Below are 16,248 nucleotides of genomic sequence, written 5' to 3'. Positions count from 1 at the left end.
CGGAGGCCAGCTCAGGCCGCCCACACCCACACAAGCCTGGAGCCGCGCGGCCAGAGGACTCGCCGAGCCCCAGGACACTCACTGTGTGCGCCGTGCTGGACGAGAGGCCGCTCTGGTGGCTGCAGGGGAAAGGAGACAAGACAGCGTCACAGCCCATCCCGCCCAGTGCTCCCAGGGGCCTGTGGGGAGCACCCCCAGCCCTCGAAGGGAAGCTCCAGCCACGCACGCTCTCTGGGACTGCCTGGACCCTGGGTTCTGACAGGCAGAAATGACTTGGAGGCCACTGCCATGAGGACCCCCTCACCGAGGCCTGGAAACGCCTTTTCCAGAGCCAGCCTTGGTCAACCACCACCACCCGCTCTTTAGACTGTAGCTTTCTCAGCTGACCCCCTGCCCCCAGCCTGCCCCGTGAGAAGGCGCTTTCTGCGCCCGACCTCCCACACCACCATCAGAACCCGAAACCCCAGCAAACCCTGCGTGAGAGTGAGACACGCTTGCTTCCCTGTGGCGGGGAACCAGCACGCGGAAGACACAGGGCCAGATTTACTGGGGTGTGCACCCTGTTTTCCTATGTGCCATTAGTGACCTGTGAATTTCTGAAACGGGGCAAGCGCAGTGCTGGGAGGAGCCCAGGTGCGGAACGCCATGCCCTCCGCAGGGCCCGGGAAGCACAGCGGACACCCGAGGGCCCAGCACGTCATGACACTCCGTGCTCCTGGCCCATCACCCAAGCCCCACACGCTGCGACCACCTCACAACACCCCGTACCTGCTGAGCTGGGAGAGTGGACCACTGGACAGGTCACCCGGCTGGGGCAGGGAGGGCAAAGTGGCCGTGTGCGGGGCTGCGGGGGGCAGGAGGGAGCTGCAGGAGGTGGTGCTGGGCAGGGAGCCCACGGAGGCCAGGGCGGAGGGAGGCTCCGTCCCCTTGGGAGCCGCAACGGACGAAGCTGCTGTAAGAAACGAATCTGTTCATCACAGAGCCTACGTGGAGTCCCCAGAAGCCGCTCAGCATCCAGGATATGCCCGGGTGAGTTACAGGAGTTCTTTCTCCGTCACGTCCGACACCCGGAAGCAACCTGCTCCAGTGGTCGGAACCCCAGGGTTGTGTGGGGCGCCCCCCCCAAGACGAGGCCACTGCTTCTTAGAGCGGGAGCAGCAGCACAGCAGGTGGAGAGCCCTGAGCCCCGCTGGGGGGCTGGGGTGGCCCCCGAGACAACAGAACAAAAGCAAAAGCAAACCGGGGGCTAGCTGAGCAGGCGGGGCCCACGGAGGCCCAGAGGGCCGAGGAGCCACCGTCCCTGGACTCTGGAGTCAGAGCTGCCTCAGGTGGGTGGGGAAGAACATGCACCACGGTCGTCACCCCTCTCTGGAGCTCGGAGCCTGGCCGGAACAGGCCGACCGAGCTTTCCCAAGGCCTCAGGTGCAAGTACTCGTTCCTACTCCAGGAAAGACTCAGTTCAATGTTGTCCACACATACACTTCAGATATGTGCTTGGAAAGAAGGCATCATTGTCTTTCCCAGGAAAGAAGCAGAACGAGCCTTTGCTCTCTGCCAGGAATCCTGAGGAACCGATGGGCAAAACACACAACTCGGGAGGGCCCCCGCCCGCAGCTCAAGGGCCACAGGCACCTCACAGTCCCCTGAGAACAGCCAGGTATGGCCCCAAACTTAAAAGTGGGGCCAGAGGTAGTGTTTAAAGTGCTTATCTTGCACACAGTTGTCCCAAGCTGGATCCCAATACCGACATACGGTCCCTGAGCCCCACCGGCAGTGAGCACTGTGTGCAGAGTCAAGAGCACAGCCGGGTGTGGCCGCAAAACAAAACTAAAACAAAAAAAGTTACCAGAGAGCAATGGGGGCGAGGTGAAACAAGGGTATTTTTGCAGAATACTTTTTGTTTGATTTGACCGGCCATGCAAAGGAAGTTAACTGATAGTACTTACTGTCTAGTGTTGGCTGACTTCGACTACCAACATGTCCATTCTAGAAGAAAAAACAGCAAATCCACAAAAAAAATCAAAGAAATGGCAGCCTCAATGATTTTACACTGCAATTAAGCCACAAAAAATATGAACCACAACATTGAACGAGGACTGTCAGCCTATTTTTATTTCGCCCTTGAATGAACGATGTAATGCACCTTCACAATTTTAACAGACTGCAAGACACCGACATTACTGGAAACCTTCTGGGTGTGTAGGGAAGGGCTGAGGACACCACAGAAGCACCGAAACAATCCGGTATATGGGCTGTTGGGATCGAACCCGGGCCAGTTGCATGCCAGGCAAGCACCCTACTCACTGGACTGCTACCCCCCAGCCCCCACCATAGTACTACCTGAAAGAAGGCCCTGAAAACCCCACTCACCGTGACGGGCCCCGAGACGGCCTCGGCCGGACTCATGGCGCTTTGGCACGGGACCCTGCTGGGCACGGGGCTGGGGCTGTAGGTGGAGGCGGCGTTGGCGGGGCTGCCGGCCACACTGGACGGGGTGATGACGGGGGTCGTGCAGGTGGAGCTCTGCACTGCGCTGGTCATTGGTATGGAGGTGTTCAAAGAATCACTTTGGAGGAAAAAGGCACACACTGGTCACTTTATATGGCTTCACGAAACAGAATTTTGGTCTCTTGATCTAAATTGTTTTTTAAAAAATATTATGACAAATATACACCACTAAACGGAGTAAAGACGATTTTAAAAGACTCAAGCAATCTCCACGCCACAAAACATGATCCGTATCATAGAAGGGAAGGCACTTTGCATAAGGCTGACCGCGCTCGATCCCTGGAACCCCATGTGGTCCCCAGAGCCCCAGCAGGAGTGATGACGGAGCACAAAGCCAGGAATACCCCCAGGCGTCGACAGCCCCCACTCCCAACACAAAACAGGCTACTGAACGGCGCAGAAGCACCTGCCTCGGAAGGCTGAGAGGCCCCACCCCCCATGCACCAATCACCACCCCTCTGGGGCCCCAAGGCCACAATAAGGTGCAACCCTAGCTGCACCGAGCATCAGAGCACCATACCCACATGTGTGCAGCTCCGGGGCATGAACTGAAAGAGAAAAAAGGAAGAAGAACCCAGAGGTCCGAGCCCTGTCCGAGGAAGGGGACAGAGAAGGGCGGGGGCTCAGGGCTCGAGAGAGGCTACAGCAAGTCAGGCACTTGCCCTGCTTGCGGCCAAACCGAGTTCAAGCCCCAGCACCACCAAGGATGCCCCTGAGCCCAGTGGGTGTGCCTTCACCCCCTTTCAACAAAACAGAAAAAACAAAACCCAGATCAATACCCATCACATCTCCTGAGACCATCAGGAACAACCCAGACAAAGCACCACCAGGGGGATCCCCACCCCATTGATATTTGCCAGATGTTTTTCAGACTATTTATTTTGCCTTACTCTTTAAAAAAAAAAAAAAAATTTGCACTGACTCAGATTGTGTGGCTTACAATACTGTTAACAGTAGCTTCTTTCATCCCTCCCTCCCTCCACCCTCCCTCCCTCCCTCTCCTCTCCTTTCTGTCACACATACACAGACACACAGACACACACACACACACACACATACACACACTTAAAAGGAAAAGAACTACACAAAATACCATGTTTGGGCTTTGGACAGTGGGAAAAAATACATATAATTATCTAAACCCAGACCTACGGCTCGACGTGGCAGACATGCCCAGCCCAGACTGGAGGTCAAGTCCGGGCAAGGCCCCAGATGCCGCCAGTGGCCCCTGGCATGGCTGCGTGTGGCCCCTAAAATAATCTGATCAAAGATCTCTCTTGTACCTTTACTAGGCAGATCTCCCACTGAATGGCAGTGTCAGCAATGACATCTCTCAGGCACCGCCACGTCAGACACCAGGCGTGCCAGCAGCCGTGTCACTGAGAGGGCCACCCCAGAGCAAGTCTGAGGGTTCCCGGACCGTTAGGAAGAACGTAAGACAGAGGCCTGGACTGTCCCCCTGCAAAGGCTGGGAAGCTCCTGGCACCCAATACTCCCAGAAGCAGGAATCAAAACATCATGTGTCCATCCATGAATGAGGGGACACAAAGGCACCACATCTGCATGTTGGCATCCAGAGAGGACACGGATGCAGGCCACACGTGAGGGCCGGGGAAGGCTCTCTGGCGGGAGGAGCCAGACGCACAGCGACCACCTACCACGTGCACCCATGGTCAGGTGCCATGGTCAGGACAGACAGACAGAGGACTGGCTGCCAGGAGAGGAGGGGAGGGAACTGGCAGGCACAGCTTCTGGGAGGGCGATGGGAGAAAAGTGGCAAAACTAGCCGGGTGAGGAACCTGCACGAACCCGTTGTGAGTTCCTAGGTTCTGTTTTGTTTTCCTTTGTCCGGTGAAAAAAGCGAGCGATCGTGTACCTTAGAGACTTGGAATACAAGCTGATAGGAATCTGGCTACTGTTTTCACTGCTTGTTGCTGATCCAAATTCAGCAAGAGAAGTTTCTGATCCAAATTCCAGGGCACCAAACTGTACATTTAACCCAGTGACATCTGCTGAGCCAGGCATTTCGACAGCAGAAGCCGGGATCTGGAAAAGAAAAGACCTTCAGGGACCCAGGCACTCGTGGCAGGGCAGGCTAAGGGCAAGCAAGGAAAGAAGAAGCTGAAAGGAAGGAAAAAGGGGTATGACTTCCCTCCCTCCCTTTTTGGGTCACACCCGGCAATGCTCAGGCATTACTCCTGGCTCATGCACTCAGGAATTACTCCTCACAGTGCTCCGGGGACCATATGGGATGCTGGAAATTACAAACACAGTACCACTGTGCTATCGCTCCAGCCCCGGGTATGACTTTTAAGAGCAAGAGAGGACAAAAGATCAAAGTGAAATTAAAAGTTAACAGGAGACGGTCAGAGTTCAGCAAGGAGGGCGCTTACCTTGCAGGCCCTAGACATAAGCTCGACCCCGTGTGCCCTTGTGGTATCAAGAGCTCCACAATGAATAATGCCTGTGCTCGGAGCCAGGAGTGAGCGTGTGCGTTGCTGGCTGTGCTCCCCCCCCACCCATAGTGCTACCCATTGCTTCAAGAACAATGGGGCCAATGGGGCTGGAGTGATATAGTACAGCGGGTAGGGCGTTTCCTTGCATGTGGCTGACCCAGGTTCGATTCCCAGCATCCCGTATGGTTCTCTGAGCACCACCAGGAGTGATTCCTGAGTGCAGAGCCAAGAGTAACCCCTGTGCATTGCTGGGTGTGACCCAAAAAGCAAAAAAAAAAAGGGGGGGGGGACTGCGGGTGCAGGGTCAAAATGAGAGCGATCACCTTGATCTGGGGCGCACAGCCCAATACCCTAGGCCCTATCAGGCCCTCTGACCAGCCCGAGACACTGAAGCACTGATCTCCCTCTCCTCGTGAACCCATTCCCTCTGACCCTGGCCCAGGAAGCAGCCACGCCTGAGCCATGAGCTCGTACTGGGAACCCGCACCAGAGCAGTCAGACTCACAGACCCCACCCAACGAGGGATGTGAGGCCGTGGCCCCCACCCCTCTGGGATGTCCAGGCATATCCCCCTCTCCAGAGGGGTGACCGGCCATGTCCCCCCTCCCCAGAGGGGTGTCCCCTCTCCCCACGCTGTGCCCCGGCCCCGGGGGGGATGGGAGGGTGAGACCGACCTTCGAGGTGGGAGGCAGCCGCCGCTTCGGGAGCTTGATGTGCTTGGGCGGCGGCGGGTGGGGGGAGACCGCCATGTTGCCCACGGCCATGGCGGGGAGCCGCAGGAGCTTGTTCACAGTGGAGGGCCTGTCGTGGGGGGCCGCCTCTCGGAGCTTGGCCTGGGGCGGGAAGGACTCCAGCCCAGGAGGAGGCCCAGTGACCGCCGGAGTCTGGTGCTGCTGCCGCTGGCTCAGCTGGCTGAGAACGGGAGACGGCTCAGGCTGAGACTTGAAGTCTGTCAACGACAGGGACAGAGGCGAGGAGGACAGAGGTGACCAAGGTGCAGGCCGGGGGGGGCCTCCGAGCATCACACACTGAAGGGGGCAGTCACCACATTTCTGAGACTCATTTCAGCTCTTGTCTGCCTGGGCCGCTGCAGGCCGTGCGCGCTGGGATGGCTCCTGGCGGGCCAACATGCACGGCGGGGAGCGAACTCGGTGGGCGGTGTGCGAGGAGGGGGCTGCCCCTGCCCTCCTGGCTCTCTGGCCCTCTGCTCTTGTGCTCACTTCGTGACGAGAGACCATAAATCCCCCAAACAGAGGGTCTGGACACACAGTACAGGGGCCGCACCCCTCTGACCTCAGCTGGACCCTGCACCAGGAGAGCCTGGGACGGAGCCCCCGCCTACAGAGTAAGATCACCCTCCACACTGTCGCCACGCTCACGCCGCAGAGCCACGAGGCTCCGTGCTGTGCATCTACCTGTTCCTACTTACCTGTGTGGGTGGGACAAACACACGGTGCCGGGCACCCAACACGGCCCCCAGCATGCAAAGCCCGTGCTCCTCTCTGTGAACTGCCTCGGTGCCTGGGGACGCCATGTGACACCCAGTGCCCCCACGTCCCCAAGCTTCCTCTCACAGCGTTTGGCTTCCAGATTTATTGGGGCGGAGAGGGGGATCTCCTCAGCAGTGCTCAGGAGTGCAGGGCCGATGCCTAAACTGACGCCAGCGATCTTTGGCCCTGACAGCTGCGTGCGCCACAGACCCCGGGGCACACAAGGCACGTGCTCTGACCCCAAGATGTTGCCGCAGGCCCGGAAGCTGCCCCCCTTCCATGAGCCATAATAATCCAGTGCACAGAAGGATCGTTTTAAAAGATCATGGAGGCCAGAGCGATAATACAGCTGGTAGGGCACAGCTGACCTGGGTTCGATCCCCGGCACCCCAGATGGTCTCCCAAGCACCAAGAGGAGCAAACCCTGAGTTCAGAGTCAGGAGCAACCCCTCAGCATCACCAGGAGTGGCCCCAAAACCAAGAGAAGAAATAAATGAAAGATCAGTACTTGGGCCAGAGAGATAGTACAGCAGGTAAGGCACTTGGCTTTGCACACAGCTGACCCAGGTTTGAAACCTGGCACCCCATATGGCCCCGCAAGCACTGCCAGGAGCGATCCCTGAGTGCAAAACCAGGAGTGACCCCTGAGCATTTGCTGGGTGTGACCCAAAAATCAAATGAAAAACAAAACAAAAATATCAGTTCTGTATTAGTGGACTTTTAAATTTTATAATCTCTTGCTACTTTTTTTTAAATGGGGGGAATGGGGGACAGTGCTGGCAGTGAAAGTTTTATCTAAGGTATTTTGCTCAAGTTCAAGCGTACCTACCTGCAGGATCAAACATAACAAATTTCTTGTTCACAGAACACACTATATTTTCAGTTCTAACAAACACTTCAAAGCTCCTACTCAGAGCATGCATGTTCTTTAACAGGCTCTAATATCAAACTCTGGTCTCTCCTAGTTTGGTGGAAAACGGTCTCAAGGATGCAAATTAGCAAAAGCCCAGTTAAGCTTGGCCCGTGAGCCCTGGCCTGACATCCTGACCTATACTGATTTTCAAAGGCACTGGCAGGTTCCTGGAGTTTTACTTACTTTATATTAAGGACGTTGGTTGGCTGGCTCTGTCTCTACTGTGATTTAAAAAAATATTTTCTAGTGTATCTGTTTTGATTATGGTATTTCCTGTTATAATTAGAAAGCTTCACCCTCAGAAAATCATTCCACATTCACAGTTTCTAGATTCACCTGGTACACTGGTTCAGAGTGGGAATTATTGGTCCAACTTCATTCATTAGCCAGATACAGCAACAGGACATGTTTCACCACTGATATGAAATGCTGCATCTCACATAAAGGGGACTCGACAGCGGGACAGAGTGAGTACAACAGGCTGGAGCACATGCTTTGCAGGCAGGAGGCCTAGATTTAATTTCAGGCATCATATGGTCCCTCATGTACTGCCATAAACGACCCCCGAGCACTGAACCAGGAGTAGCCTTGAGCACTACACTAAGTGTAACCTGCAGAACAAAAACAAACAATAAAAGTACAAGAGTTGGCAACAACTCTTGGTCTAAAGAGTCAGCTAGTTAATGTTACAGGGTCTTTTTCTGGCTTTTTGGGTCACACCCGGTGATGCTCAGGGTAACTCCTGGCTCTGCACTCAGGAATTAATCCTGGCAGTGCTCGGGGGACCATATGGGATGCCGGGGATTGAACCCGGATCGGCCGCATACAAGGCAAACGCCCTACCTGCTGTGCTATCACTCGGGCCCCTAGTGAATATGACAGGTTTTGAAGTGCATCTGTTAGGAAAGGCTCTGTAGACGGAACAAATGAGACCGTAGGTGATTTGCCCGTGTGCCAATATAACAGATGGTGGGCCTGACTGAAGGATGGTCAGAATCTCATCATTCATTAGTACGTGGGCAGAAAAAAAAGTCACCACTGGATGTGCAGAGCTGCTGTCTGCAGCGCTACTTGGAACACCGAACCTGGCCAGAGCCTGGGGTTGTGGCGTGCTGGTACACTGCAGGCAAAGGATGCCCACACTCCCATTCAGGAGTACTCAATTGCCGGGCCACAGAGCAGGGACAGTCCCCAGGACTTCCTGCCGGTCCCAGGAGAAGTTAACTGCTACTTCAACTGAGAGAGGTTCTCAACTACCAATACAAAAAAAAAAGTCAGGGGCTGGAGCGATAGCACAGCGGGTAGGGCGTTTGTCTTGCAGGCGGCCAACCTGGGTTCGATTCCCAGCATCCCATATGGTCCCCTGAGCACCACCAGGAGTGATTCCTGAGTGCAGAGCCAGGAATGACCCTTGTGCATCGCCGGGTGTCACCCCCCCCCCAAAAAAAAATGGTCAAAGTCTCACTGCCCACAGCATTCACACACTCAGGTGTCTGCCTAATCTGCACTGGCTTTGCCATGCAATGACTGGGCATATATGTAATCACCACCGGAACATTTAAAAAAAAAAAAAAAAAAGGAATTCTGGGGTCAGAGATAGCTCAGTGGGTTGAGCACAGGCCTTACAAGCAGAAGGCCAGAGTTCAATACCAGATCACAGGGTTCCCCGAGCATGTCAGGAAGCAACCCCTATGCACTATCGAGTATGCTCCCTTCCTTCAACTAAAAATGTCAAAAATAAAGTTTTTTGAAACTCCAGACACTGAGTACTCAGTAACAGTGGATACTTTCAACACTGTGAGCCATTTCATTTAGCTGAGAAAAGTTTCCCTGTCTCTTAACAAGCCCTAAATATAAGCCAGTCCAGAGAGTCAACTCTGTTTAAAGAAATCCCCGCTCCTCCTTAATACAGTCTAGCCTGGCTATGTTAATGAAACACCGCACTTTAAGGCCATCCGCCTATAGTAAGGTACTTTAGAAAACAACCAAGTTACACAGGTCTTTTCTTCAAATCACAAATCACAGAAAGTACAACTGGACTAAATCACGGTGCATGCATAAACTATTAGAAGCAAGCAACCAGATAAATACCCGAGGGTCTGGCTAAAAATGCTGTCCAGACCACCCAATTCTGACAGAGCTAAAAAAAAAAAAGAGAGAGGAAAAAAAATTCCCACCAGCAAGTGTGTATCCTATTACTTGGGTAACTTTATTATACTTTCTTTTTAGTTTGTTTTGTTTGTGGACCACACCTGGCAGTGCTCAGGACTTGGGGGCCACAGGGGATGCCAGGGATCAAACATGGGTCGGCTGTGTTCAATACCAGTGCCTACCCACTGTACTATTGCTCTGCCCTCTGCTTTACCATACCCTCTGCAAAGCAAAAATTACCATGACAGTGATAATATCCAGTGAAGTCAATTATATAATACAAAGCGAAGTGAGAAGGCAGGGATGTGGCTCATCGGGAGGAAGGGAGAGAGAGACAAAGCTGACTATACTCAGACACTTCATAAGAATTTCCTCTAAAAAGGAAACCTCCCTGACCAGCTCTGTGTGCATTCATGGGTCCGTGTCCGGGGCTTTCTCTTTTATGCACAGACGAGGCACTCACCAAAATGATTCAGGACTGAAGACTGGGGGGCAGAGGCTTTGAGGTCCCAAGAAGAAGTGGTCGTGGCGGGGCTTGAACTGTTCTGTGGTGAATTTGGGGTGGTGGTAAACTGGCCCAAACTCGGAGCTTTCAACTGGTCCAGAATCTGGGAGTTGGTGATTTTGGCCATTTCTGAAGGCGTGAGCTCTCCAAATCCTGAACCGAGGACGGACGACTTTAAAAGAAAAAGACAAGACAATCCCTCAGCATTACAGATTTTTCTATCCCAGGTTTTAAAACACACCAGGTATTTCAATAAAGATTTATTTGTTTGTTTGCTTGTATTTTACAAACTATAAGACTATCTGAATTAGCAAAGACCATCTGAATAAATGCTAAATGAAAATAACTCTGCAGGGGCCAGAGAGATAGTGCAGTGGTTAAGGACCTTGCCTTTCACAGTCAAATACATTCTGATTCCCAGCACCACAACTGGTCCCCTGAGCACTGCCACGAATAGCAATGCTCAGAGGACCAGATGAAAAGAAAATGACGACCCAAAAGAACTGACTAACTGAACCCAGTAATCCTTCAATAAGTAAAGGGAAAGGGTATCTTTTCTCTGACTTTTAAGTAATTGGTTTGATCTTATCATGTCCCTAGTTCAAAATCAAAATACTACCCTCTTTTAAACTATAGAGGAATAACATGAAATAAATAATGGCTTGAGAACCAGCATTTCTCTGTGTGGAACAGAGACATCTCTGATGGTTAGAATGGATCCTGTGACACCGGGGGGAAAGGCTTTGTCGCCTTGTAAGTACGTGGTGAGCAATCCTGGGAGCTCTGTGTAAAGAGCCTAACTGGGCGGCAGCCTGTTACCATCACTTGATAGATCAACAAATCACAAAAGAGATCACTAGAACAGGACCTACTGGGGGGGCCAAAGCGATAGTACAGAGGGTAGTGTTGCTTGCCTTGCAAGTAGCCAGCCTGGATATGATCCCCCAACACCCCAGATGTTCTCCTGAGCCCTGCCAGAAGTGATCCCTGAGCACAGAGCCCGTACAAAGCCCTGCGCATCACAGGGTGTGGCAAAAAGGGAGAAAACAAAACAAAACACAAAAACAAAAACAGGACTGATGTGAAATGTTTTATCCCTTACATAGGCAGACCAAAAGGTGATGACTACCGCCCCAGCTAATAGCGTCACCATAGAGCAAGATAAAGAGAAGAGAGACCTACAACTACCTGTTTGTGTGGATCAACTGCAGTTTTACATACTAAAGTCACTGAATCCTGGAAAGGTAAGTTCTTTGTCAAAAGAAACTTGCCAGGAGTTGGGAGAGGCAGCTCAGAGGCACCGTGCAGGCCTTGAGCGGGGTCGGTTTTTGGCATCACACATGCATTCATGGCTTACCAGAAAAATTTCATTAAGTCAGAACCAGATATGACCTATTTCCTCAATAGGTAGAGCCACAACATTGGAATAAATACTATCGCCATTATCAAAGCAGAGAGTACTTCAGTTGTTCTCAAACAAACAAAAACCTGAATTTTCCATTATGTGCAAATGAGGGGTTGTGGGAGATCCTGCATCCAGGTCACAGACCTGTGCCCGCTTCACTCTGGGGACTTTGCTCTTGGCACCCATGAACCTTTCTCAACTAACTAAAGATCCGCTCAAAGCCAGTCAAGCCGGCTTACTCTACAAAGGCCTCATAAATCATTCTCTTCTGGTCTTTTCCTCTATTACCTCCATCTTGCTTTTACTTATTTTTTATCAAGGACATGCGCTGCACAGTACGAAGTAATCTCCGAGTCAGTGACTACCACCTTGTCCCAGGCTAGTACTGAGCAGAGATGGCCAAGGATGCCAGGATGAAGGCACCTGCCCAGTACCACAGGGTCCCCTGAGCCCTGTTGCGAGCAATCCCCCTGAGCAGAGCCAGGAGTGGACCTGAGCACTGCTAAGTGTGGTCCCAAACCCTCCCCGCCCCCCCCCAAAAAACCCACTTTACATAAAATTTCACACTACCATCTGTGAGTTTCAGTCAATGGGGCACTTTGAAAACATGTGTCTTAGAGTACACAGTGCATAAAGTGCAAGAAGCATACACATGGCCCAAATCAGACAATCTGACTTGGTCTTCTGTAGACTCTAGCATTATTTTATCCTCACTTTACTAAAGCTCCCCACACTGATTGCAAAGGCACACTCGGATTGGGCGCTACTGCTCCATGGACTAAACAAGCAATTCTCACACCAGCTTCTAAGGGAGATTTCGTGGATTTTTTGGGTGGGTCTATTATTTTCTTGAGGGAGGTGGGCAGGAGTGGCACAGTTCAGGTGAATAGCTTGTTCAAGGCATTTTTGATGAAAAGCAAGACACCTGAATGTCACTGGTTTAAAAATAATAATTAAAATTTAAAAAAAAAACCCTTAAGTCCCATGGATGCTCTGAGGGACTTGGCCAAGACTCCAGCAGGTCTGCAAGACATGATCGCAGTGACCAGCCACAGGAGGAAAAAGTCAAAGTCAGAGGGCTCACAATGCTCTCGAGACAGAGAGGGCACCATGCCTGGACAAAACGCAGCCTCGAGCACCGACACCAACCCCAACAGTCCAGATCAGAACAGGCAAGCCCCGGAGACAGCCACACTCGACACAGCCTGAGTGCGCAGGGTGAAGGCAGCCACGGCATGACTGCATGGACGTTCCCCTGTTTTATCAGGGTAGAGCAAAAGGCAGGGAGCAAAATCCAGTCACAAGAAAACCCTTTTGTTGGAGCCAACCCAAGTCCAATCCCCGACAACCACATGGTCCCCCAAGTCCCACCAGGGCTGATCCCTGAGCACAGAGGAGGAGAGAGCCGTGAGCCCCAGTCAGGTGTGGCACAAAACCCAGCACCAAACACTTTTTCTCAACTGCAGGTTCAGGTAAAACGCATACAGGATAAGTCAGGTCATGCAATGGGCCTGTGTATCCAGTCCTGTCAGGATACACATCTGTGTGGGTTCCCTCGGTGATTCTGCAGCTACAGTTTTTTTTTTTCACTTTCTATGCTGCAGCCTTAAGTCCCACCAGCCTATCTTCACATCCCTAACTGACAGTGGCTAAAAAATTCGCCTTGATCCAAGCTCAATTCTCAGGGTAAGTCAGCGTCTGACTGACACAGCAGGTGAAATATTCAACGAAAACACACCCAAATGATAAGGGTCAGCTACAAAGTTGTGATACTTTAAGAAAAATAGCTTAATTTTGTGAAATAAATAATGCAAAATAATCATTAAAAACAAAAACAAACTTCAGCACCTTGGCAGATTTGACAGAACTGCTTCTGCATGGTGTTGCAAGCCAACAATGACAAACATTTGCATTTTGATAAAGTAAAAAACAAATCAGAAATTTAACATCTTCAGAATAACAGACTTTGAGACAAAATCTAAGAAAACTTCATTAATAAAAAAAGATGCCTGGGTGACTATGACTGAAGAGATTTCAACTAATCATAATTTTTTTTGGGGGGTAGGGGGGTTCGATCTTCGTCCAGGAAACTCAGGAGTTTATTTCCACATGGCATCATCAGATATGTGCTTGGAAATGATCGCATCATTGTTTCCCGGACGGGCTGAGATCTACTGCAGAAGTTTTGACTTTCAGGAAACAACGGTAAGTCATGTGTCACTCTAGAATACATTTTTCTTGTACTGAAATAAAAGTGAGTTTACCAGACTCTGAGAAGGGTAGGAGTTGACAGCGGTGGAGCTGCCAGTCCCTGGTGCCATCTGATTGCTGTGCTGAGAGTTTGTGAAGACAAGGGCTTGGCCAAAGCCCTTTTGTTGGGATGTTTCAAAGGAGTTGACTTCGGAAGCTTGACTGTGAGGAACGGGCTTCTGGAGCAAGGCTACTAGATCAATGCTAAGCAGACAAAAAGCAAATGAGGAACGAGTCATAAGCAAATCTTACCAACAAATGAATCTGAGAGATGAGTCTAAATAAAGTAAATTCATGCTAAAAATTAGCTAATTAGTGGGGAAAACTTTAAAAAATGGAGTTTAAGGAAGCCAAAAGGAGGCATCAATCATGTATGGTGGAGGGGATACACACACATACACACACACAGGCACGGAGACTGAAGCAGAGCTTTGCAAACGAAAAGGTGCACCGAGAACCTTCTATGGAAATGGCACAAGGACAACTGGTCTAAAGACCTAGAGCAAAAAAGCTGAGACCACTTTCTCTAGTCAGTCTCCTTTCTCTTGGACCATCCTCCCTCTCATTTCTGGAAAGCCAATGTTCCCAAAAGGACTGATTCATATTCTCAGGCAATGAGGCAACCCTGGTGATAACAGATCACTCGGCAGTTTCATATTTACTGCAAATATTGCTGCAAGTTTTGCATTCTACTCTATAACATTCATGTGTCTAAAAATCACATTGAGTATTTTTTTTTTAATGGGAGTGGGGAGAGAGAGGAATACACAGCATATTAAATAATATTAAATACTCAACTAACTAGCACCCTTATAACACCCCCGGGAAGGCAAATATTTTAATTTGAGATAGATGGTCTAAAGTCTAGGGAAAAAATACTATTGTCCTGATACGTAAGCTACCCAACACGTGAATCAGAGAGTAACTCTGCTCCACAAGCCCCAAACAGTACCTAGCTCCCCTTATATGGCAGTTTGTTCCCTCACACCTTCCCTCACCCTCAGTTTGCAGTGGGCATCAGTAGTCCGTATCTAGGCTCACGCTTAAACCTGAGTTCCTAGCCCTGAGCTCCTCTCCTCATCCTCAGCTTCCCTCGAAGCAAGCTGGAGCTGCAGACCAGCATTCTGGGCCCGAGATGACATCTGGCCTGCAGATGCAGAGATACTAACCCAAGGCAGTTAGGCGCATCACACGTGAGTCACCTCAAAAGTTTCATTACTACAAAAAAAGGGAGCTCTGCTCTGTACGTTAGTAAGCTACATGAGAAACAGCACAGCAGCAAGTATACTGGAGTCCGAATACACCAGGCCCACTTCGAACAAAGTCCTTTCAGATTCTCAAGTAACAGATATGATCTTTCCATTAAGAAATTCTGAGCAATCACTAAAGAACACTCTGCAAGAAATAACCTCTGATGAGTCTTATTTCCTAGTAAGTCTTATAATCATCTCCTTTAACACGAGAATGCGCAGGGTAGGTGCCAGTCTGCTTTCATTCCTCAGGTCTTGTTCATTAGACCACTGGTTTTAAAACCATGAAGGTTTTTAAGTTATTCTAAAATGCAAAGAAATGCTTTCAAATAAAATTATTCTGTATCATCTCAGAAGATGTCTAATTTTTCAGTAAGTTAAAACTAGTAAGGTTCATATAAAGTAAGAAATTTGTATTAGATTCATCTATTTTTAAAAAGGTTTAAAAGAAAGAACACCATTAACTAGGTGTAGCATAATCTCTGCCACAAAAATAAAATAGCAACTGATATACTAATTCATCAGTAGATACAACTCTGAAATGATGGACTGTCAGGTATCAGATAGGTTAAGGATAAAATTAAGCCTTAGATGGAAAAGGTAAAAAGAGAAACAAGAATGTTTACTAAAGCTAGAAAATGCTATTATGCTTAGAGTAACATCAAAAGGTATTGGGGAGATTTACCTTTGCCCGGGTGTGACATGATTCTCCGCTGGAACAGATGAAGCAGTGAAGACCTTTGTTTCAGAAAGCTTTTTAGAAAAAAAAAAGGGGGGGAGTAAAATTATTCATACTGTTTAAGCACCAGTACTCTGATAGGCAAAAGGTCATCTACAGTGAAGTAGTGTTTCTGTGGCCAGAGAGAGTACAGCATGCAGGCACCTGCCTTACACTTGCCGTCCCAGTTTCATTCCCCAGGACTCCATATGTTCCCCTGAGCCCCAACAGGAGTGATCCCTGAGCACTGCCAGGATGTTGCCCAAAAGGCAAAACAAAAATGTTTCAAAAAATATTTGTTTGTGTTTTTGGGCCTCACCCAGCAACGCTTGGGGGTTTCTCTTGGCTCTGCACTCAGCAATTACTTCTGGCGGTACTCAGGGACCATAAAGGGATGCCGGGAATCAAACCTGAATTAGTCATCTGCAAGGCAAATGCCCTACCTGCTGTACCGTAGGCTCTGCACCCCCCCAAAAAAAGTTTTTAATCATTTCTTAATGAGGGGTGGGATCCATATGGTCCCCCTTTGAGGTCCTAGAATTTATTCCAAGTGGACCATGAGTGATAATCAAAAGACTGGCAGGCAACGACATGAGTTAAGA

At 50.2% G+C, this 16,248-nt stretch overlaps 1 protein-coding gene and 2 non-coding genes across 7 annotated transcripts in view; all 3 read right to left on the bottom strand.

Annotated features, from left to right (window-relative positions):
* Nucleotides 1–16,248, bottom strand: part of UBAP2 (ubiquitin associated protein 2) — an 87,484-nt gene that overhangs the window by 5,687 nt on the left and 65,549 nt on the right. For 2 of the 5 annotated variants that reach the window (XM_055119386.1, XM_055119397.1), the window contains 9 exons: nt 15,614–15,681; nt 13,693–13,882; nt 9,982–10,195; nt 5,639–5,913; nt 4,385–4,554; nt 2,371–2,566; nt 1,947–1,986; nt 769–952; nt 83–119 (listed from right to left, as the gene is read on the bottom strand). In XM_055119386.1, coding sequence (XP_054975361.1) covers nt 83–119; nt 769–952; nt 1,947–1,986; nt 2,371–2,566; nt 4,385–4,554; nt 5,639–5,913; nt 9,982–10,195; nt 13,693–13,882; nt 15,614–15,681 — 1,374 coding nt within the window. The remainder of the gene's footprint in view (nt 1–82; nt 120–768; nt 953–1,946; nt 1,987–2,370; nt 2,567–4,384; nt 4,555–5,638; nt 5,914–9,981; nt 10,196–13,692; nt 13,883–15,613; nt 15,682–16,248) is intronic. The other 3 variants (XM_055119392.1, XM_055119405.1, XM_055119413.1) reach the window with 3 other exon arrangements.
* LOC129401025 (small nucleolar RNA SNORD121A) lies at nt 1,444–1,524 on the bottom strand. Its single transcript, XR_008628052.1, has one exon. It is a non-coding gene; the product is annotated as a small nucleolar RNA SNORD121A (small nucleolar RNA).
* On the bottom strand, nt 13,509–13,589 carry LOC129401024 (small nucleolar RNA SNORD121A). The gene has a single exon (XR_008628051.1). It is a non-coding gene; the product is annotated as a small nucleolar RNA SNORD121A (small nucleolar RNA).

The sequence above is a fragment of the Sorex araneus genome, chromosome 1 (genome assembly GCF_027595985.1).
Source record: "Sorex araneus isolate mSorAra2 chromosome 1, mSorAra2.pri, whole genome shotgun sequence".
In the NCBI taxonomy this organism is placed as follows: domain Eukaryota; kingdom Metazoa; phylum Chordata; class Mammalia; order Eulipotyphla; family Soricidae; genus Sorex; species Sorex araneus.
Note: the sequence above shows the minus strand (reverse complement) of the source record. Positions and strands in the feature narration are given on the sequence as shown.